The following is a 22,838-nucleotide window of genomic DNA, read 5'->3' as shown; positions in this document are numbered from 1 at the left end:
TCCATCCCATACGCGTGATCTGTGTGAGGACAGGAACAAGATGGAGTTGTGCAGGGTTTGTGCTGCACACAGCAGGTGAGAGGAGGACAGGCTCTGAGAAGACAGGAGCAGAAAGAAGAAGCTGCTGTTAGCTGATTTTTCCAGTAGGGATTAAGCTGTGTTTTGCCTCTTTGGTCATTCTTAAAGACCTCCATTCTCTTCCCCGTGGCTGCTAGGACTGCTTCTTGCCCACTTCCTACAGAGCCTGTGTATGTCTGGCAGAGCTTAGCAGGTTTCATTCATCAGCTGTAACCCACTCGTGCCTCACCTCTCAGCTCTTCCTGGGAGAGCAGTAAGCAAAACAGCAACGATGAAGCCTTGGCCATAGTTAATCTGAGGCCAGCTGATTAAATCTTGGGAGGTTTGCTTTCATTTGAAGAAATGCATTCATTTTGGGACTGTTATGGAGTTAGAGTGGCCCTAGTAAGTAGGAATAAGGCCTCTTGAACTGGGGGCGTGAGAATGACAGCTACTTCTTTTCAACCACCTGCTCTTCGTTTCTTTCCAAGAAAAAAACATGAATTTGCAGTACAAAGAGATCTATATTTTTATTTATTTTTTTTTACCCCCTTCTGTTTTTCTGGACAGGTTTTACATGACAGTGGAGTGTTTGAGTACACATGGAAGGAACTTTCAGTTTGGCTGGAACACTTGGATAATACAAAAGAAGACAAGAAGGAAGCAGTGATTCAATTTTTGGAAAGGGTAACAACTGTGCAAATTAGCTGGATAAACAATGCCAGGAATAGCATTAATGGAAACTAATTATTTCGTTGCTGTTGTTGAGAAACCTCTCAGAGATCAGTGAATGAATTCTGAGAAAGGCAGTGCTTGTAATTCTTTACACAGAGCTGACAGCTTTGTCTTGGGTGGGAGGAGGGTGAAGTGATCTGGAGGAAAACTAAATCTAGAAAGATAAGTCGTTATTACAGGATTGTTGATGTAAGAGTAGAGCGTTTGGGGTGGGGGGATAGCTTTTATCTCCTCTTCTTTACACAGTAATACCTGCCAAAATTATCAGACCTCAGAAACTGGTAGTCTTTTACAAGAAAAGTTGATGTTTCCTGTTTACTTTGCAGGATGTTAAATGCCCAGTGCTTCCTTTCCATAAGTTTCCCCTGGGACTCAGTCTGTGGTAGCACTTCGGCTGCAAAATTGCAGTGGACCTTTCATTTTCCACCAGGCACAGGTCCAACGTGCAGTGGTAACCACAGGCAGATTCCCTCAGACGCATATGGGAATTGTCCTCCTAAAACCTCCCTAGCTTCCAAGAGCTTTTAGCCCATAGTCTGTCTTAACAAATCATGGTTTCTGTGGACTTACTAGCCCATGCACTTACATTTATCTCTCAACCTTTGTTAACAGATCCTGCTGAAACTTGTGACAAACCCCTATCCATATACAGATAAAGCGGCAGACGTTGTCCAGGAGGCCAGCATGCTTCAAGTTAATATGTTTAAGCAAGACTCTGATAACGTCAGCATTCCCATCTCTCACATTGATGGTATGTGGCGATTCCCTCAACAACAGGGTGCTCTGGGACTTTGTGCTAAATCTTCTAGCTGTAGTCAAGCAAACTGAAGACTGATAACCATAGAATTCTTGCTTAAGTATATATTTGTAGGAGCTAGGCTTCTGGCTATATTTAGTATCAAAAGTAGAAGTCTGAACTGCAAAGTTACGTCTTTGCCCAACAAAGTAATTTCTGATGCAGCTATGGTTTTCCAGCAGTATTTTAAATCTCTCTTCAGGGTCCTGCAGCAGCATTTTCTGACTAAAATGAAAGCTATTACATTTCCTCCCCTGGGGCTGCTCATCTCCATTCATCCATGAGGAGAGGGTTGGGGTGCACAAGGAGCTTTCTAACGAACGTGGCTGGAATTTTGCTGCCCGTGCTGTCAGGGACCAGTCACAGTCCTACTGCAGGCATAATCAAAATTCTGCAGATGTGGACACTTAGCCAGCTTACCATGTGCTAGCTGCTCTGCTGTAACTGTCCATGCGTAGGCTTCTGCAGTACATAAATTTAAGATAATTGAGGTACTTGAACACTCAGTCCCAGATGGATCGGGTGCCTTAAATTGGCTCTATTACCAGCCACAGAATATGTGGTAACACTATTCCTCATATGTTAAATCTCTTGCTAACTCTTTCATGACCAAGATTTGGTTCTCTGTCTATACCAAGCTGAAAAGCTCTTCAAGGACTGCCCCAGCTCTTCTTTTTATAGGGAAGTAGCTGCTCCCTTTCTACTTGCCCATACATGTTTCCTGTCACCATAATGATCTGGTAGTCCTTACCTCATGCAATCATGGTTTTAGCAGCTGATGCACCTCTTCTCTTCCCTTCTGTCAGCTCAACAGTGGTGTTAAATGGCAAGCCCTGAAATTGAGCACTGTAAGAATGATTTTTGGCCTGTCTTTTATCCCTTTTCTGCTTTGGGTATTCAGAAGCAGCCTCGTTTTCCTGAAGTGTTGGATTATACTTCCATTGGTACCTACTTAGGCTGAATCCTCTGCTTATACTTTTTCTGCACACGATAGATGTCCTTGATATGGTGGATGTCCTAGTTGAGGATAGTGATGGCCTAGATGAAGAAATCGGGTTCACTTTAAACGAAGATACCATTATCCAAACATTTCCGTTCAGTGCCGTTGTCCCTGCTGCATTAGAAGCCAGGAATAAACTGCTGCTTCAGGCTGAAAATGAAACAGGTACAAACTTTTTTGTTTCTCTGTATCATTCATGGGAGTGGGCTCCACAAGACCTTATTATTACCATTGCCAGCAGAAAGAGGTACATTTCCATGGTTTTCTTTGCTAAGGAGAGGCTTATGAGATGGGTCCTTCTCTCCTGACCCTAGATAAGCTCTTCCTTGGTTCCTGGAGTAGGAAAAGAAGTGGAAATGTGGGCACTTTACAAACTACCATTAAAATGTAGGGAACTCTATTGTGGGAGAGCAAACTGTCTAGGTGAGAGCAAGAGAGCTGACCTTTCCCAGGTGAGGTGCAGGGAAGCGGAGGAAGCAAATAACCTCAGGCCAGACAAGAAAGCCCTTTACAGAGGGGACTGAGGAGCAGTGCAGAGTGTCCCTGCATGGATAATCTTGGCATGAGACAGCTGTGCTTCAGTAACACGGGATACATGGATCCTGACAGGAAGGTGGTTTCAATGGCTGGAGGCAGAAAGGATTTGGTGAAGTCACAGCGGGAGCTGTTGGCTTGAGAGCAGGCTTTGCTAGCCTTCACCTCATTGAGTCCAATGTATATCTGGCTGTTGAATAGCTTCTGAAGTGGAACTTTGACAGGTCTGAAATAAAATCCTCCAAATTTAACTAGTGTGTGTTAACCTAAGTGTATTCCCTCCAGTACAAATCATTTCTGCTCTTATGTAGTGCTGGGCTGGAGTTTATGCAGGCAAGTTTAGCACAATGCAGTAAGGACAGAGTTAGTTTTATGCTTGTCTGGGAGGAAACAGGCCAATCTGAGCATGTATTTTGAAGTAGGGTAATTATTTACTTTGCCAAGGACTACTACTGTATAGAGGATTTTTTTCAGATACCTCAGTGAGGTGGGAATGCTTGTCTGGCTTGTCAAAAACACTTTTTAATCCCATTCAGTACTTTTTAAAATAATGCTTTAAAGCTTGTTGTCTGGGTCTCAAGGAAAGAGGCCTTTGTGTGTGTGTGTGTGTGTTTATGCAGATTACTTCAGAGGTGTCATTTTTTTTTTTTTATTTTGTCTTTCCAGGAGCACACATCGTAGAGTATCTCGTTGCTGTTTTCACTGACCTTCTGCACTCTCAGAGAGATGCCCTTGCCCTCTGCTTGATGTTCCAGCTGTATGATAAAGATCTGCAGTCCCTGAAAGTTTCTAAATATCCTCAGCTCTACCAATTTAACCAGTACTATAATCTCTGGATACCCCAGCAAGTTCAGGAACCTGTGGTATGGAATACCTGCAGTTACTTGAATGCTTGAGCCAGTGTTACAAAAAAGCCCACCGTGTATAAAGGTTACATTTTCTTTGGAAAGTGCATTTACCTTCAGCTAATCATGACTTCTTGATCCCATCGGGGGGACACAAATGCACTTAAGGGTATTTCTCTAACAACAGGAGAGGTCTTTGCTGTGGCTGGGAAGTGAAGCCAGAGCACAAGGGTCCTACTCTGGATTGTCAGTCCAGGATACAAAACAGGTAGCTAAAGAAACTTCAGGTAATACTCGTCTTTAATTTTCTCTTGTGTGTTTTTTTGTTTTTTTTTTTTTTTTCCATTTTAAACAGTTTAAAAAATGCAAAGAGGCGTGCAAAGAACCTTCTCTGGCCCCGGATTCTGTGTTTGCAACTGTGCTAAAGCAGGCCTATGCAAGAAGAAGCAGTACCTTACTGGAAGATGATATCCAGACAAAATTGAGAGACTTGGCTTCCCAGTTCCCATCTGAACAGCTTGTATTAGGAGTAAAGCATGTGTTGCTGTACCTGAAATCCACAGTGGAGGACTTTGGCAATGTAAGAGTGATGTGTTGTGTTGGCACTGTGGGTTTATTTGGTTTATTTTTATGCAGCAAGTACAAATTACTTTGCTGTTAAAACTTTAGGATCCAGTTCTGCAGCTTTTTTACATCTTCAGCTCTCACTGAGGCTATAGAGCATCAGACAAACCTGCACCTAATTTGTAAACAAATATCTAACCTTTTAATTGTTGAGGACTCTGATTTCTTTTGCATGGGTTACTTTGCTGATTTGCATATAGTGCAAATAAACTTAGGATTTTATCTTGGTTCTTGGGTCTCCATAAGAAGCCTTTTTGGAGATGAAATTCATTGGCCTGTGTTATATTGGAAGTCACACTATAGATGAAAATCTTTAAGTATTTGTTTGGTACCCTGAGAATTTTGTTAGAATCAAGTTTCTACAATGGGGAATTGCTTCCCCTAGAAAGGTTGTCATCTGGGAAGTTCTTAATTTGTTCTGTTACTTGTTAGATAATTGTCTTTGTCTCCATCTTCCTCTCTTCTCAATTTCTAAGATGTCTGTGTTTTCACAGCTTAGTAAAACTTCTGGTCCCAGCCTTGTTGACTTCTTTTTGGACCTGCTGAGCAGCTTGTTGTGCCGGGGAAATGAGATAGAGCTGGGTAATCGGCAGAAACAAAAAGAGCATCAGAATGCATCAGATCTCTTTATGGATGAGGAATCTCTGATTACAGAGGAGTCTTCAGATGACAAGGTACAGAACCCATTGATATATGGCCCAGAAGCTTACCTGATAGTAAACTTTGGTTTGATTTATTCATCCATAAGTTTTACTGAACTGTTTATTAAAGCAAATCATCTGAGATTTGAATGATATTTTACCACAGATTTTGTTGATACATTGTCACCAATCACCAGAGCATGAAATTGGCTAATGAACAGTGACAGAGAACAGGGAAACTCTTCTGGATCAGGCTTTGTGAGCACTGTGACTTGATAAGTCTTGAGGACTTCTGGGATTTCAGTTAGGATTAAAGTGTGTCTGTTACATGATCTCTGTATAAGGGCTCAAATAGGATTTTGCTGCTTTGTGGGAGCTTACTACAGCTTTTGCCAGGCCTTCAGAAGGGCAGGGAATGAACAGGACATCATATACTATATTTCACAGAGGTGTATTGAATGGAAACAGGTTAATGCAGAGAGTTGCTGGTAAGGTCTGGGAGAAGGATGTAGGGAAAAGTGAATTTTTCTCTCCTTTCATACGTTCTATGGATTTTTAGAGATTAGGATGGAATTGTATCAAGGAAGAAATGGTTTTCCCTTGGAAATGTGTTTAGATGTGGAAAATGCTCAGTGAAGGCATACCCCCCACATCACAGATGTTAGAAGAATTGTAATACTATGCCTGTATTTCATTAATATTTTTATCTTCTGACCAGTTAATAGGCAATTTCATGTCCAGTTACTGTAATAAACATGTTCTGGAAGATGGGCAGATAATACGATTTTCTTTTTCTGTATCTGTAATCATCCATTCAGTAATGTTGTTATAACCATTTGTTACAGACCCTAGAAGATATGCTCATGCTGATTTTCAAGCATCCTACGCTGGAGAGTTGGTTCCTGGCTTTAGAACAACGTTCTCTTCCTCAGCACAGTTTAAACCCTGTCACTGTGAAACTCCTGTCAGCTCATGTAAATTCTGGTGTGCTCCAGCTGCTGAAGACAGGTGCCCCGATGTTGCAGAGCATGGATCACGTACATGTGTTATTGAAATATTTTGAAGCAATCAGGAAGAGCGTCTTGAAAGAGCTACAGGCTGTGGGGAAAGGAGGAAAACAGGTCTCTCCCAAGAGGTCTCACCAGCTGGAGGCTCTTCAGGAATTACATGTGTACATGTCTGCAGCTCAGCTGAAGGAGATCACTTTAACCATGCTGCAGCTTCCTGAGATGAGCTTGACTACTCAGAAATCTGAAAAATCCCCTAAAAAAGGAAAGCAGCTGAGTTTGTATGGACAAATTTTGGTGCAGCTCCTCACAGAGAGCTACCAAAGGCAACCCCAACGAGGAGAACTACTACTATCAACAGAGCACTTTAAAGCTTTGGGGATATTGATGTCAGCATCAACCAGTAAAGACCTGGAGAAAGTTTTCCTTCATGCTCTCCAAAGCGAGCCAGTATTTGCACACATGGTCACTGTAGAGGTGCATGTTTACTGCCTTAACCAGGGGTCAGAAACCTGCCTTGCCATTGTGGGCACACTGATAAAGCACTGCAGAACTCACCTGCTGCAGTTCGAGCTGTGGTGTCTAAGCTGTGACACTGAAAAGTACCTGAGGAAGAACATGGAGAGCTTTCTTCCGCTCATTAATACGTATTTGCAATGCAGAGACCAGTATGGTTTCACCCGACCCTCCACAGGTAAAGCCACAACTCATCCCTCATCACAACTCATTTTGATTCAGAAGGCCAAATTCTCAGTGTAAGCTCTTCTGGTCTTAAAGTCTTGGATCCTCTGCACAACAAGTAGAGCTCATAGAAGTTAATTACATCTAATTATTCTCTTTTTTTTTTTTTAAACACTTTCCCAATATAAAAAGTAAAGGACTGTAGTGAAGCTTGGATGTTATACCAAAGCAATATGGTCGCTGTTGCCTGGTTTTCTCTTTTGAAACCCTTAATACTTAGCACATGTGAAAAATCTCTCATGCTTTCCCATGTGGTTTGGTGTAGGAAGTATAGGAAACCGCTAGCAAACCGAGTTGATTTATAAGGTACTTGTTAGGTGTCTGTTGACGTGAGATAAAAATTCCTACAAGTCCATAGGCAGAGAGAACTGGTAAGGATTTCATCCTTCCTGATAAGCAAGGACAAGGCTTTTTATTGTGAAGTTGTCCCCCTTTTGAATGTCTGTGTAATTTTCCCATGCTTAATTGCATCAGCTGTGTAGCAAGTGGTTATCTGCTGTATATACTAAATACTTTCTAATGATGATATTACAGAGTGCACTTCTCTGTGGCACTTTAGCAGCTACTGTGGTATAACAGTTAGAAAGTAAGTAATCTGGGGCTTGCTTAGAGAATTGATTTGGAATTTTTGTAATTACAAGTCTGTTGTTGCTTAACACGCTCTGTGAAATCTGTGCCCCCTCCAGTTGTCTCAGCTGTTATACCTGTCCTGAGAAAAGCTCTGTGGAAAGAGCTTTCCAGTGTATTTCAAGACACCGAAACATCAAACGAGGTCACTCTGAAACTGCAAGTTCTTTCCAAGTTGTTGCCATCTGCAGAAAGCAAAGGGCTGCGAAAGCTTATTGACCAGCTTCCTGCTGCTCTAGAGAAAGCAGGAAATAATGAGAGGTAAGCAAATCCAGTTGTCCTGTTCCATGACTAAATTTGTGTCATAAAGCATTGTGGTAGATAAGTATGAATGCAAATCTGTATTTCCACAGTTGGATGGTGGCAGATGCTGTATCTAGAGTGCTTGAAAACTCTGAAGAGATGAATTCCTGGAGGAGAAGCCTGTTAGCAGCCTGCATGAAGGGATTAATTGCCGTATACAACAACAATAAAGAGGAAAGCAAGCAAGAAGTGGAAAGGTCAATGCTGCTGAGGCTAGAAGAATTGCTGGTGAGACTTCTTATGTCCATTGCCAGCATCCAAAATTGTGACTGTGTGGATTTATGTTACAATGCTTTTGTATTTGTGTCTTGGGTTTTATTTTTTGTTTCAGTGATTATGGCTTCTGTGGGCTTTTAATAGCTTGTACAGACTTAATTTTGTCCTGCCAGACCTTTATGAGAATCAGTTTTGTGTTGTTTCTTGATGATAGCTTTCTGCTAACAGTGCTCTTTGAAAATCAGTGTTCGAGGTGTTATGGAGTTAAAAACCAAAGGCTGCTGATGGATGTTTTAAAGAAAAACATAAAGAGCGACAAGAGAGGTGTGCTTCTGACAAGACCCACATGCCATGCCTTCTGAACGGAATGGCAGAAATGCAACTGACTGATCATAAAGCACACCTACTCGATCATTCCCTCTGTACTGCTGTATTTTTTTTAATTGGGTGTGGTAAGCAAATCCTTGTAGGACGTAAAAATTGAAGGTCTCTCCAGGCAGCCTTTGACCTCTTTCTGGTGGTTTGTTTTTTTGGTACCTAGAGACCAGCTTGCTCTTTAATTACATACAGCCAGTATGCTTCCTTTCTCCCAGGCCCAACAAAACCAGACTTGCAGTTTCATTTGAACCAGGATTGTTGTGTCCAAGGGTTTTCTTCCCTGTTATCCTTTGATTGTCCCACCTAAGTGTTTGGCTTGCCTGTTTTTAGTGTGTACATGAAACAAATTGCTGGTTCTGTAGAAATTCTACATGCTAAATGTAAATATCTTTTTGTATACTGCATGCACAGCGCTTTGTTGAAGAAGTGGACCCAGATGACTGGTACAACCTTGTGAAGACGGGACTCAAGTAAGTAATTTTGAGAGGCACCGAAGATGCTGTTCTGTTCATTTGGCCTTGTTCTGTTTATATTGGAAACACCCTGTCTCCCTTGAATTCCCCAGATTTGTGTTATGTGCTCTGGTGTGTGTAACTGACGTGGCTAACTAGATAGCTGGACTGGCTTCTTTTCAACTGGCATGAAGAAGCTTTATGCCTATATAACTCCTTTTTATTTGAGGTATTTCTCAAATTCAATTCATATGAAAACAGAATCTGATCTTTCACTTTAAATGTGAACCATTTAAATATAAGGAGTCAAAGGATGTGGGTAGTTCAGGATAATCTTAACTTCTGTGTAGGCAGAAGTGTTAATATGAAGGGTTGCTGTCTGAAGGGTTAGTCTGAAAAGTTCTCATTCCTTTTTAAGCTTATTGCAGCTACAAGTGTGACTGTGTCCTTATCCTGTTTCCTTTTGATAGATCATATACTAGTAAGAATTCATTCAAAATGGCTAAGGGGAAGATGTGCATATTTTCATATTTTTTAATTTTCGTGTGGTTTTATTAAGTTTGCTTTCTTTGCAAAGTTCTGAGTTCTTAAACATTTTTTTTCAAGCAGCTTTCCTTTTGGTTGGGGTATGACTGTTCTGTGATCTTTGCTTCTAAAGGTACCGCTACAGAGATGAAGCGTTTTTGAAAGTCTTGAACATTGCTATTCAGTTATTATACAAGGAAGAATCCTCACTTAGTCAGAGATTAGTCAAGCTCTCCAAACTTCACATGATGGTCACGCAGCACTCTCTATTTTTGTCAGCCATGCTAAGGTCAAGAGAAGAAGATGGCACGAACATCCAGACAAGAGGTATCTTTTTTTTTCTTCTTCCTTCCCTTTAACTATATTTAGTAATCTTGTCTTTCTCACATTATATTCTACCCATCCAGTAACCTATCCACCTACATATATTTGCAGAGCTATTAAACAATTGCAGAATATTAGCGTTTAGTTTTAAATCCTACCTCTATTTTGTAGGTGCCAGTTTTAAACACGTACAACTCTTACATTTTATAAAACTGCTGCTAAGGTGTTTTTTTTTTTAATCCTGTTGAAATCTCAAATTGATTTTTTTGGTTTCTGTGAAGCTGTTAGTGTAAGATCACTGAAGCGCTTACAGGTTCCGTTAGAAATGTGTGATGGAAGACCTTTAAATAGGTTAACACGAAGTTTTAAGTTCATTCTACAAGTTACATCTAAAATGTTAATTTAATCCATGTATATTTGATGTTCCTCATGAAAGTTTGCACTTTCCTTCCATGAGCAATGTAAATTGGGTCCTAGTCCCTGCACAGGATTGGCTTTATTTCTTTGTCTCTGCCAACTGAAGTACTGCCTGACCTTGGGCCAGGCATTTAACCTACACACACCTCAGTTTTTCCCACTGTACAGCACTTTGTGATTCAGTGATTGAAGGATCTGTATAAGGGTAGGCAATTCTCAGGGCAACATCTTGATAAATTTTGTGTATATCAGTGAGCAACAGGTAGACAACTTCAAAGTTTTAAATCACCTGAAAAGAGCAAAAAGCTCTTAAGAAGTGACAAATTTAGTTGAAATTAAAAGTAATTAATAGATTTTGCTGCATCCTGTATGCATTTCACCATCTGAATGTATTTATGTAGAGCAAGGAGATGGATTATTTGAGGCTAACTTCAGTAATTAAGAAACTTGGTGTCAAGAGCATGTTCATTTAGGCCCTTGTCTTTATGATCTATTTTGGTTTTTTATATTCCTGTAGATATAGCATTTAGGAAATAGCATTAGGAAATAGCATTTGTTTGTTTGTCTTGGAAATACTGTTTTTAACTTCTTCAACACATTTTTTTTTGCCTTGGATTGAATGCCTTCTGATCATCCTCTGGTGTAGTCATGGAAATGTGGTGTTTTGCTGTTTATAGAGCTAGATCTTTATTTGAAATGCATAATTATGTGTGCACATACATTTAGAGAGCATATATGTGTGTGTGCATTTCTGTGCAAACCATCTAACTGGGGGAGCAGCAAACCTAAGCCTGTGTGTGTTTATTTCAGAGGCCTTGGTGGATATACTGCTGACAGTTGTGAAACTGAGCCCTTCTGTCTGTGAGAGCAGTCACCTTGCTGTGTTGTTGGGTGCCTACGGGGCTTCGCTGAGTACAGTAGGTATGTCAGCCCGGGAAAGGTATTTCCTACCAGATCTGTTTTTCATCTTCATAGGTGACTGACTTTGGATTTTGTTGTTGTTTTTTAGATCAGAAGATACTGCTACTGCTTCAGTTGTATGAGAAGAATAATCAAAGTCTCATAAAGTCCGGGTGAGTTGACCGCCTTCCTTTGTTTGACTAATTATCTGCAAATAATCAGCCTCAGAATTGTCATTTTTCCAGGGTCTTATTTTTAACTGAGATAAACAGTGAGCAAGGTCAGACCTGGAGGTGAACGTTGCTTTTGGAAACATTTTTCCTATGGACTGATAAAATATAATATCTATGTTGCCCAGACTTTTGGACTAAGGGATCAGTGTGTGGGTGTCTGCAGGGTCAGTGATGGGATTTCAATTTCAGTAGTGCCCCTGTCACCATAGTAAGAGCCTACTGTGGAGATTTCATCACAAGCAAAGGTGAAAACAGAAATTGTTAATGTAGAACTTCTTCCCTGTTCTCTTGGGATACAGGACTTGCTACTCAGCACAACCATTGCCCTTTTTGATGCTCTTGCCCTTGCGTGCACAGCATTCTGTTACGGTGCTTTGCTGGAGAGGGGAGGAATATGCCAGTGGAGGAGTGATGTGTAAGCTCTTGCATAAACGTGTAGTTAGATTTGGGCTACTAGCATGGTATGAATGCCTTGTCTGATACTACTCTGGACTGGAGCTCTCATTCTTGTGCAGTCTTGGAATACAGCAATGTGCTTCTTAATAGAGAATCATGTCTTGTATAAAAAATCCTATTCAGGCCCTTTGTACAATCAGTCCACAGGGAAGTCAGCTGCGGTTAGTTCTTACAGATGTTGATATTTTTTTCTGCTTTGCTCAAATGCACTTTTCTGTCTTTGAGGTATGGGCAGAAATATTAACAGCTGTGCAAGAGTACAAGCTCTGGCAGTTGGAGCAGGACTGGACTCTGAATTATGAACCTAATTTCCTTCCTTAGCTTTGTCCAAGAGTATAGATGATCCTTGCAGCCAGTGATGGGGGATAGTACATGAAGGTTCTTGTTAGCAGGGAATTGAAGTGGCTTCCAGAAGTAAGGACTTTGGCAACAGCTGCGTGCTGCATAAATCTTCACTGAAAGTGTTTGCAAATGGGAGGGTGTTAAGATAGGAGGAGACTATTTTCAGAGGTAATTAGGGCCCAAAACTTTTCTAGCCTTTTTAAAGGAGGAACAATTTTGTACTGTACCCTGAAGTGAACTGGTAGCCAGACACTTGGCTAGACCTGATCCCAGCACTGAAGTGTTTGAATATAGAGCGCATTCAGGAAAAGTAAATACCCAGGAGTCCAGCTTGTGCTACAGATGGGAGCCTTCAGATTCTGGGTGATAAGAAGCCTAACAGCCATCCCTCTGGTTGCCTTGCTGACAGAGAAGCATGGTGTTGGCAGTACCCATGTAGTAAACAACAATATCGATAGCACTTTAATCACAATAGCAAAATAAGTGGGATATAAGGGGCAATTCAGAGGAGGAGAGTAAGTTTTGTTTTATTGAAGCACTGTGATGCTGTTTTGAAATATAAGTCGCATTTGAGACAACTTTTTCTGACCAGATCTTTTTCACTGTATTTTCATGCAGCTGCTATCATATTTAAGCTATAAATGCAGTTAAGTTAAAAAGCTTTTTTTGTGAGAACGTAAGTTCTGACTTGGATTAACAGGTTAGGAAATAGTTAATGAGACACCCTCAGACTGAATTTGAAAAGCTTTGAGATGGATGAAAAAGGTGTTGCCAGGGAAACTAGTTCTGGTTTCAAGTTCTCACATGTTAATGAGTACAAGTGAAGGGAAATTTTAAATACTAATTTATAGCCTCTGTAATTGCTTTTTGCTCAGTGCTATCAGCCTGTTGACTAATGCCTTTACTTTTAACAATGTTTAAGAAACCTGCTGTGGGGTCCAGCTGCTGTGGAGCATCATAAGACTTGCAAGAGTCTAGGGAAGTCACTATGGCAGCAGCCAACCATGGAGGAGATTTTGTGTCTGCTGGATCGAGAAAAGATGATGAAGACAGTTCAGTCTTTCCCTCAGCATCGCCATCTTCTGCCATCAGAGGTGCTGTGGTTCAAACTGCTGAATTACCTTCTTTTGCTGTAGAAAAAGAACCTTTAAGTTAGTCCTTTCTTTTTTGCATTCATATAATATCTTGCAATTTGTTTGCATCAGGAGTGGCGTTAAAATTAATAAGAGGGCTGGCATTAGAGCACTTTGCTGAATGTTTTTTCTGAAATGAAACATTATATTGCAACTCATTTGAAAAATAAATAAATGTGCCACATCTTGTCTGTAGGTGTGATTGTGGAGCATTGCAAATATTGCCATGTATAAATGAAATCAAAATTTGACTTCTTAACAGTTGTTCAATTTCACTGTGCCAGGTTTTGCTGACAGTGGGCTTTTTAGTCTTTCAGATAGTTTGATGACACCTTTCTATATCTCTTCTGTTGGTTTTGGAACCCTGATGGTGAAAGCCAAGTATAAAATGAAGAGTGTCTTGGTCTGTGTTGCATTAGATTTTACACGGTTTAGTATTTGCTGCTGCATAATGGGATGAAGTGCTTGGGGCACTTTGAAACCAAGCACTGGAAAACAGTGTCATTGTTTACACAATCTTGGTTTGGATTTGGTTTCAGGAGTTGGAAGAGTCGCTGTATAGAGATGAAAATGTCAAGAGTCTTGATGACTTCTATGATCCTTGTTTTCTACTTCAGCTCTTCAGTGAATTGACCAGACCAGGTAAAGTGAATGCTCCTCTTCGATATTTTATTTAATTATTTTTACTCTGCTGTGGGAGCTGCATGGCTCCGTCTGTAGCTCTGTTATTCAAAGTCTAAGGGAAAAATTTCTTCAAAGAAATCATGTGCCTTGTTTTGGGGAGAGAAAATATATACATCCTTTAACCATCTACTGAATTGCATTGTAATTTTCAGAATGGCTTAAAAAGTAACTGGACATAATTACTGTTAAAGTCTTTTTTTTTTTTTTCTTTTAAAGCAGTTTTCTAAATAGGGTTATCTTTCTAGTGGAACTTAGGTACTCGGGTAGGTACAGTAGTACAGCATGCCAACCAATTTTTTTTCAGAAGACTAGGTGTTCCTTCATATCTCTTTCAAATATAGTTGGCTAACCCTGTGGAGAGGGAGTGATATGCTTAATATGATGAGAGATTTTTAAACTGGAACTAAAAACAGCTTAGGAGAGTTAAAAACTAGACAAAGATTTGTATTCTGTTATCTATAGAATATCATTCTGTACAGCACAGTACAATTATAATGTAAAATGGACCAGTAGAGAATATCCTCTGCTGGAAGGTTGTATATTTTCTGGTGCTTGTGTAGAGCTGTATCCTGTGCCAGTTTTGGTGTCACAGAAACATGATGAGCAAAAAAGGCATTGGAGAGTTGGTGCCTTCTGGTGCCCCACCTGCAATTGATGGGAATGCTCTGAAATGGGGCTGCCTTGTGGCTGAATTTTTAGGAGCAATAATCACCTACTTTCAGCCATGTTCTCAACAGGAGCTGGGCAGAGACAAGACAGGTTGGAGAACATGCCCTGCAGCGTTCAGAGGAGCGCTCTGGGCACAAGGTGGAAGCTGCCCTTACTGAGGAAGGATGAGGTGGTTTCTTAACCAGAGAGACTTTCTGTGAGGGATGCAGAGAGAAATGAGTGGAGATGTGACCTGATACAGGCTGTGCTTATTTTAGAGGGAAACATCAGCCAATTAATTTTCCATCAGACAGATGTGTGGGGCCACTGTGTATCATGAACATGCCTGTGCTCATTATCTTTGGAAAATCTGATACAATCTACACGGTGCTTGAAAACCGTTTGCTTAGCCTCACTTTCCTTGTTTGACATGACTGCTGTGCATATGGACATCCCTGCTGTTGTTCACATGCAGCTGCCTGTTTGGAGGGCATTTAAAGATCAAAGTGAGGCAACTATAAGGAATTTCCTAACCAGCGCCCTCTCTGTGTTGATTGTGGTTAACCACCGTGTAGTTAAACTGGATTTTGCTTTCCACAACAATAACATCACAAGCAATTAGCAGGCTGATAACTCTTTCAGTGAAATCAAACTGAGTCTTACTTTGCTCACCTAAACCTTTATAGTACGGTACCTGTTTTGTGTGTTCTTAGCCTTTATTCAGGTGTAGTTGCAGTCTGCTCTTTATAATTTCGTGTTCTAATTTTCTGAGGAAAAAATACCAAAGCTACGAGGTATTTTGCAGTAGGGTGGATCTTAGGCAATCCAGTTAATGCTGGATTTGGGATTGTTAGTCATGAAGAGCATGAGCGAGGCTCTCTTGGACCTAGGTGTAATAGCTGAAAAAGTGCATAACGCTGTCACTGGCCACCAGTTTAACTGGTGGCAGGGATGAGGTGACCTGTTGGTGGTACAGTCACACAGCGAGGACAGCCACAAAGCAGCAGCGGCAGGGCTGAGGGAGCTTGTGCAGGAGGAGCCCTTAGCCTTAGCCCTCAGCATAGGCTGAGTGGTAAACTGGGGTGGGGAAAAACACTTCTCTAAATCACTCCACACCCAGTGAGAGTCTGTGCCCTAAGAGGGGCATTTTTAGAGGGCACAAATGATTTGTGAGCTGGAGTCCCGTGGTGCTTCTACATCATGTCAGCTGCTTTTGGAATCCCCAATTCTTTATTTATTCGCTCTTTGTACTGGCTGCACGGTGTCCTGCACAGATGTTATATAACTGCTGAACTTATAAACACAGACTTAGGGCACAGTGTTTAATGCTCACTGAGTAAAAACGAAGTCTGGAGTTAGGCAGATAGCAAGTTCTGTCTAACTTTAGCTCTGATAAGCATCTTGTGAAAAGCTTTTCCATCATGATTCTCAAGGTACTTTAAACAGACATAGAATTAGCTTTTTTTTTTTTTTTAATTTTATTTTTATTTTTAATAATAGCTTGTTATTTTAGCTTAGTTAGTTTTTGAGCACACTCTTGAAGGTCAGCTGGATGGAAAATATTTCCAGTGCATGTTTGCAGTGGAAGAAACTTTTCTAAATAAATCTCTCTGTGAGCAGCTTGAACTTTACTGCTGTAGTAAGGACCTTGGACTTCTCTGTGATATCACTGCATGAAATTATTCACATTTTCCATCTACGTGCTGTTACACGCTCCTTTTGGCGGTCAGGTGGTGTCCTTGCCCAGTTCCTGAAAGGAGAGGGAGGTGGAGCTTTATCTGTACGAGCTCTGGCGAGATGAGAGGAGTGCCATCCTAACAAACCAGGCATCTTTTTGCTCCCTAGGAGAATGGCTGAGCTGTTTTTGAACTACGCCAGTTAAAGTGGATGTGCTTTGGTGAGGAGCGGTGCAGGGAAGTGTACAGTAATTCCTAGTACTGAAATAATTGCTAAAACCACTTACTGAAAAGACCTGGCACTGCACTTCAGTGATGCTTTTGCATTGGCCGTGTTGAAGCATGCTGGGTGGGAGGCAGTGCAGGGAGGCGGAGACCTGTCCCCTAACTAGAGGAGCTGGGTGTGAAACTGCCAGGCAGAGAGAGGAGGAGGAGTTCTGGCAGCAGGGAAACAGCCCAGCTGCTGCTGCGGGGGCATAAATAATCTGTGATTTATTTTTTTTTAGTTTTAATATATATTTTTGAAATGTATTAGGCATATGTGTGTGGTGATTGGGAAGGAAATCAGAGGACCAAATATAGTCACTTGTCTGAAGGCTAGAGCCTCTTAAATAGGAATGTTTATTTCTCCAAAACTTCTTCTTGGTCTTCAGTGTGAATTGCAAGAAATTGCATGAAAATGATTGCTGAACTCAGAACCTCCATACATTTTCACTGGAGCTGGCAAAATACAAGCAAGGTGCTGTTCTGTTCCAGTACTGGTGAATGGCATACACTAGGTAGTAGGACAGGACATAATCTGGAGGTTTTGCATCAAGTCATTTCTAGCCATCAGTGAGCAGAAGCGGCACAGGCTCCTCAAAACACACAGCCTTTAAATAAGAAACTCCACATCCTGGTGACAAAGCTGTATGGAAGATAAATGCTAGATTCAAGGGTGTGTTTTCTTAATCTGGCTGCTTACTGTTCATTGCTGGACAGTCTTTTCTGTCTTATAAGGACAGAGGGGTACAGCTCAGTACTTCAGTAGGGACATGCCTTACCAGCAGAATTGCTTGTGCATGCATGATCACAGTTCCTTATTTTTATTGTGGCTTATGGCTTATTTAGATATTATTCTCCTGTCCATTCTAGTACAGAAGCTCTTTAATGCAGGTAGGTTTTCCGTTGGCTGTGCTGATCTTTCTTTCAGGCACCAAATGCCCAGAAAATGGTTGTAGAAGAGAGTTTTCCTTGTTCTTTCTTGCACTTAGCTTTCCTGAAACAGTGAGATGTGTGATGTTCACAGAACTTACTCCTAACTTTGCATGATCTACCAGGCAGACTTGTATCCCTCTCAAATAAATGAGGGTAACCACCTTTAATTTCAGCTCGGGTAAAGAATTCTTGCAGCGTAATTTGCAGGATGATTTGTTAGCTGAAGGCGCCTTCAGCTTATGCAGATGTGGTGAAGTAATAGTTTGTAAGGGTAGGTCTAGAAATTGGAGTTTATGAGCAGAGGTTTTGTTAAGGATTATAGTGCTGTTATATACCCTGTGACATGTGAGTATGATGTGCTGAATGTTTTTCTTTCTTTTTTCCCTTCTTCTCTGACAGAGTGTGTAGTGGCATGTCACAAGTTTGTTGAAGTCAATGCCCTGGGCCTAACAGTGGCTGCACTTAGCAGCTACGATGCCAACATGAGAGCAGCAGCATATTTTGTTCTGTCTTCTTTTCGTTCTCATCTGGAAGGAGCTCGCTTCCGAGAACAGAGGCAGGTGAGTCTGAACTCAGTTGATCATTTGGACATTTTATGTCATGGCCACTTACAGGAGAGGTGCTGCCTTACTCATCTGTCTACCTACACATGATAAAAGAGCCAACAGAAGCATTTTATCCTCCATCCCACTGTTTGTCTTTCACTTTGTGCTTGCTCCTTCTGTAATCAATGGGTGGAAAAAAAGGGGAAAATGTTCTAGAAATTCTTATGGTTTTTACTTGTGGGAATGGAAATCCCAATGGAATTGATATTTGATTATTGCCTATGAAATATTCTAAAAACTTATTTATGCATTCACACACTCCTGTTGTATTTGTTTGGATGCTGTTTCAAGCTTTTCTCCCCTGGGTTCTTGTGCTGCAGTTGCTGTATCTCATGGATGCTGTGCAAAATGGAATCCAGAAGCAGAACCTCAGATTTACCTTCTCTTTAACCCTCTACATCGCTCGTGTGGCACAGCAGATGCTGAAGCCAGGTAACCTATTGTGTGTGTTGAACTTGTGGCGTGTTAAAGAGGAGAGAGTGCATGTGCATGGGATGATGTCCTGGAGACTGAGGTAGTTGTGAGAGTTGCAGCAGCCATAAAATATATTTTCATGTATTTCAAAGGTACACTTAAATGTATAACTCTGTGCTTATAACTCTCACTTATGCAGTAACAATTTTCATAGGGTATTTTCATGTTTCATGATTAGAGCTGATAGCACAGAGTTGTGAGGTAACTGTAAACGTGCATAGGACTGGATTGAACGTGCTCATAAGGCAGCCTCTGCTGGGGTGCCTGTTTTGCCCTGTGGAATGGCCAAACCTTAGCAGCTCTTAAAAAAAAAAAATGGTTCTGTGTTTGAATTTCCCCTCCAACTACTCTGGCCCAGCTCAAGTTGTGCCCTAGAGGTCTGCACATGGAGCCAAACCATCACAGTGCAGAATCCCAGGTCAGGGCTGAGCAGGTGCCTCCCTCCCTTGTGAAACCTTGTGGCTGGCACAGGAGAAAGCACTTCTGCTATCCACTGCTTTGATGGATGTTTACTAGGGACAAGTGTAGTGCTACTTGCTCCCAGCTGCTGTTGACAATGCTTTGTGTCAAATAGTAAAATTGGAGGGATTCTAGTATTTTAAGAGAACTGTGGAATTTTTGTCCTGATGTGTATCTGTAGACTGAAAATGGTGATTGCCTGATGTGAAGTTTTAAGCTTGAAATGTGGAGAGATTTGCCTCTAACTTTGCAGCAGGCTTCTCTTTTGTCATTGAAGTAACATTGGACTTGCTGAAAACCGAGCCGTGTTGAATATTTATCTTAGAACCTGCTGTGTGCACATTCTGAATGAACTTAGGTTGGGGGAAGAGAAGAAGTAGGATGGCCAACAATAAAATCAGCCTCAGAGCACAAGGCCTCCTCGCTGTAATTAGCGTGCTGTTCTGACAGCGAGCTGAAAAACTGGCAAATACAGGTTGCATTTATTTTTATGCGTGGTTGTGTATTGGGAACATTGTCCTCCTCCTCAGTAACCATTGTTTCTCTTCACAGAGGAGCACATGTATACAAAGATAAACAGATTCCTTCTGTCACACCAGTACTTGGACCTGAGGAAAGTACCAGGGTTTTTTCAGCTTTTCTACAGTTTTGATTTTGAGGTAATGCAAATCCCATCATAAGTATCCACTAATTCTTCTGAAAATAATAGAAAAAAGCTATGAAAATGCAAACAAATTTTAATCTTCCATAATTAGTTAATTAAAGGAAGGTAGTTGTTGAGTTCTTAGTTTTGTTTTATATTTGAATATGTATTTTTTCTGTTTCTTTGTGTTTTTTTTTTTAATAATAGCAGATAATGAAATCATGAATTGTGCTGTGCACTGTATAGCAGAACAAGCAGAATGTTGTGTCCTAGGCAGCTTGATTCATGTTTGAGTTTAGATTATTAAAGTTGAGTTCAATGGAGGTAGTTTAGAAACTTTTTTTAGAAACTTTTTTTTTTTTAGAAACTTTTCAGTTTAGAAACTTCTTAGGAACTTTTCAAGCTTTTCAGTGCATATTTGGGCTGTAGAGTAACTGTTGATGGATGTTGTTACTGATTAAATTTGATGGGGATAAAGGTTGAGAAGTCCAGAAGAAGCTGTTAAGACTGTGCTGGCATTCCCAGGGGACCAGTTTGTTGTGCTTTATGAGCAGATATTTTAAATGTCTGACGGAACTATTTTTATTATGGCTTCCAGCACAAAATAGAACGTGAGTGGGTTCTCAGACTTCTCGGAGAAGGGCTGCGTGATAAACATTGCTACCAGCTTTATGACTACCAGAGGATATTCCATGTCATCCTTTCGTTTTTCAACAGTCCCTTGTGTGATGAGGTCTCCCAGGTAAGAATATATATTTTAAGAAATAAATAAATAAGTTGCACCATTAAGAGATCTTAACCAAATACGAAGCAGAAAGGAGCAGTTGACTCTTCCCTTTCCCTCTTGAAAATCTATTCTATGTTGATTTTGCATCTGCTGGGGAGGGAAAAGCCTACTTTTGTCTAAATCAGTCACATCCTTGGCTCCTGAATAGAACAGATCACTGCCATCATGGAACTTCAGTCACCCTCATCAGCTGATGGTCTGGCTGTACAGTCTTACTTCTATTTCTTCATAAAAAAAAAATACTGCAGCAGCTTCAGTTTTCCTCATATGATCAGGGTCTTTGCTTATTTAGGTCTGCTTATTCCCTAACTAGCATGTTATCTGTACAGTGCTTTAGCTGGAAGAAAGTTCAGAAGAAAGCAGCTCTAATGTGCAAAGACATCCACCCTGAGAAATCCAGTCTGTTAAGAGTATCTTGGTTAGGAATGAGACTCTTTGACAGAGAGAAAGCTGTCTTGCTCCTAAAGACTTCATTTTTTTAAGAGTAGTGTTTGTGTGTATGAAGCCTTAAAAAGAGGATCTTTTTTTTCCCTGGGGCTGCTAAGAACACGTGGTGTTTGGAAAAACATTTTAACTTTAAGTTGATTAAATTCCGGATAACAGCCAGATTGCTACCATTATACTTCTCAAAGATAGATAATAATAATATCTTGACTATATTCTGATTTCGTAAAAGAACAAATTACGTTTTCTGTTTCAGAATCATATTCTGGAGATACTACAAAATGCTGCCCATGTCACCAAAGCTGCTTATGAGCTCATACAAGACCACAGCCTCCTAACCTGGATACTGCATATTTTAGAGAAAAGGTAACTAGGGAAATATTGTTGGTGAAATGAGAACAATCCCATTGTGCACACAGGAAATAATTATGCAACTGAATATAAAAACAAGTGGTGACATACAAAAATGGCCTGATGGTGGTTGTGATGTTTGGCACTTATGGCTGTAGAAAAAATTAGAAAAAAAAGTTATTTTTTGTGTACATGAATCTTTCATTTCTAATACCCACACTTCATGTCCTGTTGCAGGACCTCTGACTTGGCAAGACAGGGAATTTGAGGTTGCTATAACATTCCTCCTCCACTTGCCTGTCCCTCACATACGTGCTCATATATGCATGCAGGCATGCACACACAATCTTTTTTGCATAGATTCTCCTGGCAGGTTCACACAAGATGTCAAGGTCATCGGTGTTGTGATCAGCCTGACCAAGTCCCCACTGAGAACCCCACAGTGGTAACAGCACATTGCATCCAGTTCCCAGGAGCTGGTGCTGGGGATGAGTCCTGCCCTGCTGTTTTGCACCTCTATTTGGTACAATTTGGTACAAGTTGGAAATCAAAAAGTCTGGGGTCTCTTTGGCACTCACTGCTTAATTTGTGGTTGTACTTTTGAAGAATATTCTTCTTGCATCCTCTGTACAAAAATGTGATCACTTTTTCCTATTTTTCCTTGTCTATTTTTCCCCCTGGATCTGTCTTCCTAATGGATATTTGTTTTTTTCTTTGTTTCAGATTTCTGGAAAACAAGCTGCTAAATAAAATCATTTCCTTAATCCATACTCTGTGGCTCACAAATGTAGGAGGCAATAGAGAAAGCAAGAAAAAATCCCAGGAGAAGAGGAAGTTTCTTCCTATTCAGCTTGTAAATGAATTTCTGTACATTTTGATAACATTAGTCAAACACATTAGGTGAGTTTTTTGTTTGTTTTGTTTATATTTTTAATCAATTTGCTTGTCATCCCCTGTCCAGTTTGAAATTTATTAAGTCTTGAAGAATTTCTTGATCTCCGGATAGTTTAATGCTTTTTCTCCCCTTCAGTTTCTGAACTGTGCCTGCAAATTGTACAAGGAGAAATCGTGCAGAGTTTTACACGATGATGTTAAGAAGGGGTCAGTCTCTTCTCTCCAGATTTAGTGAACTTAGCTGCCAATGCACAGCAGCTGCAGCAGGGAGAGTTGTAAGGAAATGGATAGATGACCAGTTCTGTTTGTGTTCGTAATAACACCTGCAGCTCTTCATGCAGACAAGTATTCCCATAGCCTAGGAAATCCATGTTTGTTTTTATTTCCTCAAAATCTAGAAAATACATGCAAAATAAAGAAGTATAGGTGAAGCTCCAGGACCTCTGGCCTCATTATTGTGTGCCACATGCCTTTAGTTTTTACAAGTAGGAGAGCAAAGGCTATGTTGCATGATCTGTTCTGCCAGACACTAGTGGAGATCCTGTGGGAACAAAATTAATTATTACTGGCATCCTGAGAAACAAAAGTATGTGTGTGGAGAACTGCAGGAAAAAACTGTAGGAGGGGACTGTGAGGAGGAAAAACCTGTACTCACTGCATTTTATTAATTAGCATGCAGAAAACTACATG

At 40.7% G+C, this 22,838-nt stretch overlaps 1 protein-coding gene across 1 annotated transcript in view; it reads left to right on the top strand.

Moving 5' to 3' along the window:
- URB1 (URB1 ribosome biogenesis homolog) overlaps positions 1-22,838 on the top strand; it is a gene marked incomplete at its 5' end in the record, with an annotated part of 48,464 nt that overhangs the window by 19,476 nt on the left and 6,150 nt on the right. The window contains 21 exons of the mRNA XM_082768026.1: positions 628-744; positions 1,405-1,543; positions 2,583-2,753; positions 3,789-3,985; positions 4,323-4,547; positions 5,086-5,265; positions 6,078-6,933; positions 7,667-7,868; positions 7,961-8,138; positions 8,916-8,974; positions 9,615-9,808; positions 11,033-11,143; positions 11,232-11,295; positions 13,076-13,247; positions 13,826-13,928; positions 17,891-18,051; positions 18,417-18,528; positions 19,582-19,688; positions 20,271-20,414; positions 21,160-21,269; positions 21,978-22,154. Coding sequence (XP_082624152.1) covers positions 628-744; positions 1,405-1,543; positions 2,583-2,753; positions 3,789-3,985; positions 4,323-4,547; positions 5,086-5,265; positions 6,078-6,933; positions 7,667-7,868; positions 7,961-8,138; positions 8,916-8,974; positions 9,615-9,808; positions 11,033-11,143; positions 11,232-11,295; positions 13,076-13,247; positions 13,826-13,928; positions 17,891-18,051; positions 18,417-18,528; positions 19,582-19,688; positions 20,271-20,414; positions 21,160-21,269; positions 21,978-22,154 — 3,779 coding nt within the window. The remainder of the gene's footprint in view (positions 1-627; positions 745-1,404; positions 1,544-2,582; positions 2,754-3,788; positions 3,986-4,322; positions 4,548-5,085; positions 5,266-6,077; positions 6,934-7,666; positions 7,869-7,960; positions 8,139-8,915; positions 8,975-9,614; positions 9,809-11,032; positions 11,144-11,231; positions 11,296-13,075; positions 13,248-13,825; positions 13,929-17,890; positions 18,052-18,416; positions 18,529-19,581; positions 19,689-20,270; positions 20,415-21,159; positions 21,270-21,977; positions 22,155-22,838) is intronic.

This window comes from Aythya marila, assembly GCF_965140915.1.
Source record: "Aythya marila genome assembly, chromosome: 1".
Taxonomy (NCBI): domain Eukaryota; kingdom Metazoa; phylum Chordata; class Aves; order Anseriformes; family Anatidae; genus Aythya; species Aythya marila.
This window is presented reverse-complemented; position numbering and strand designations above follow the sequence as displayed.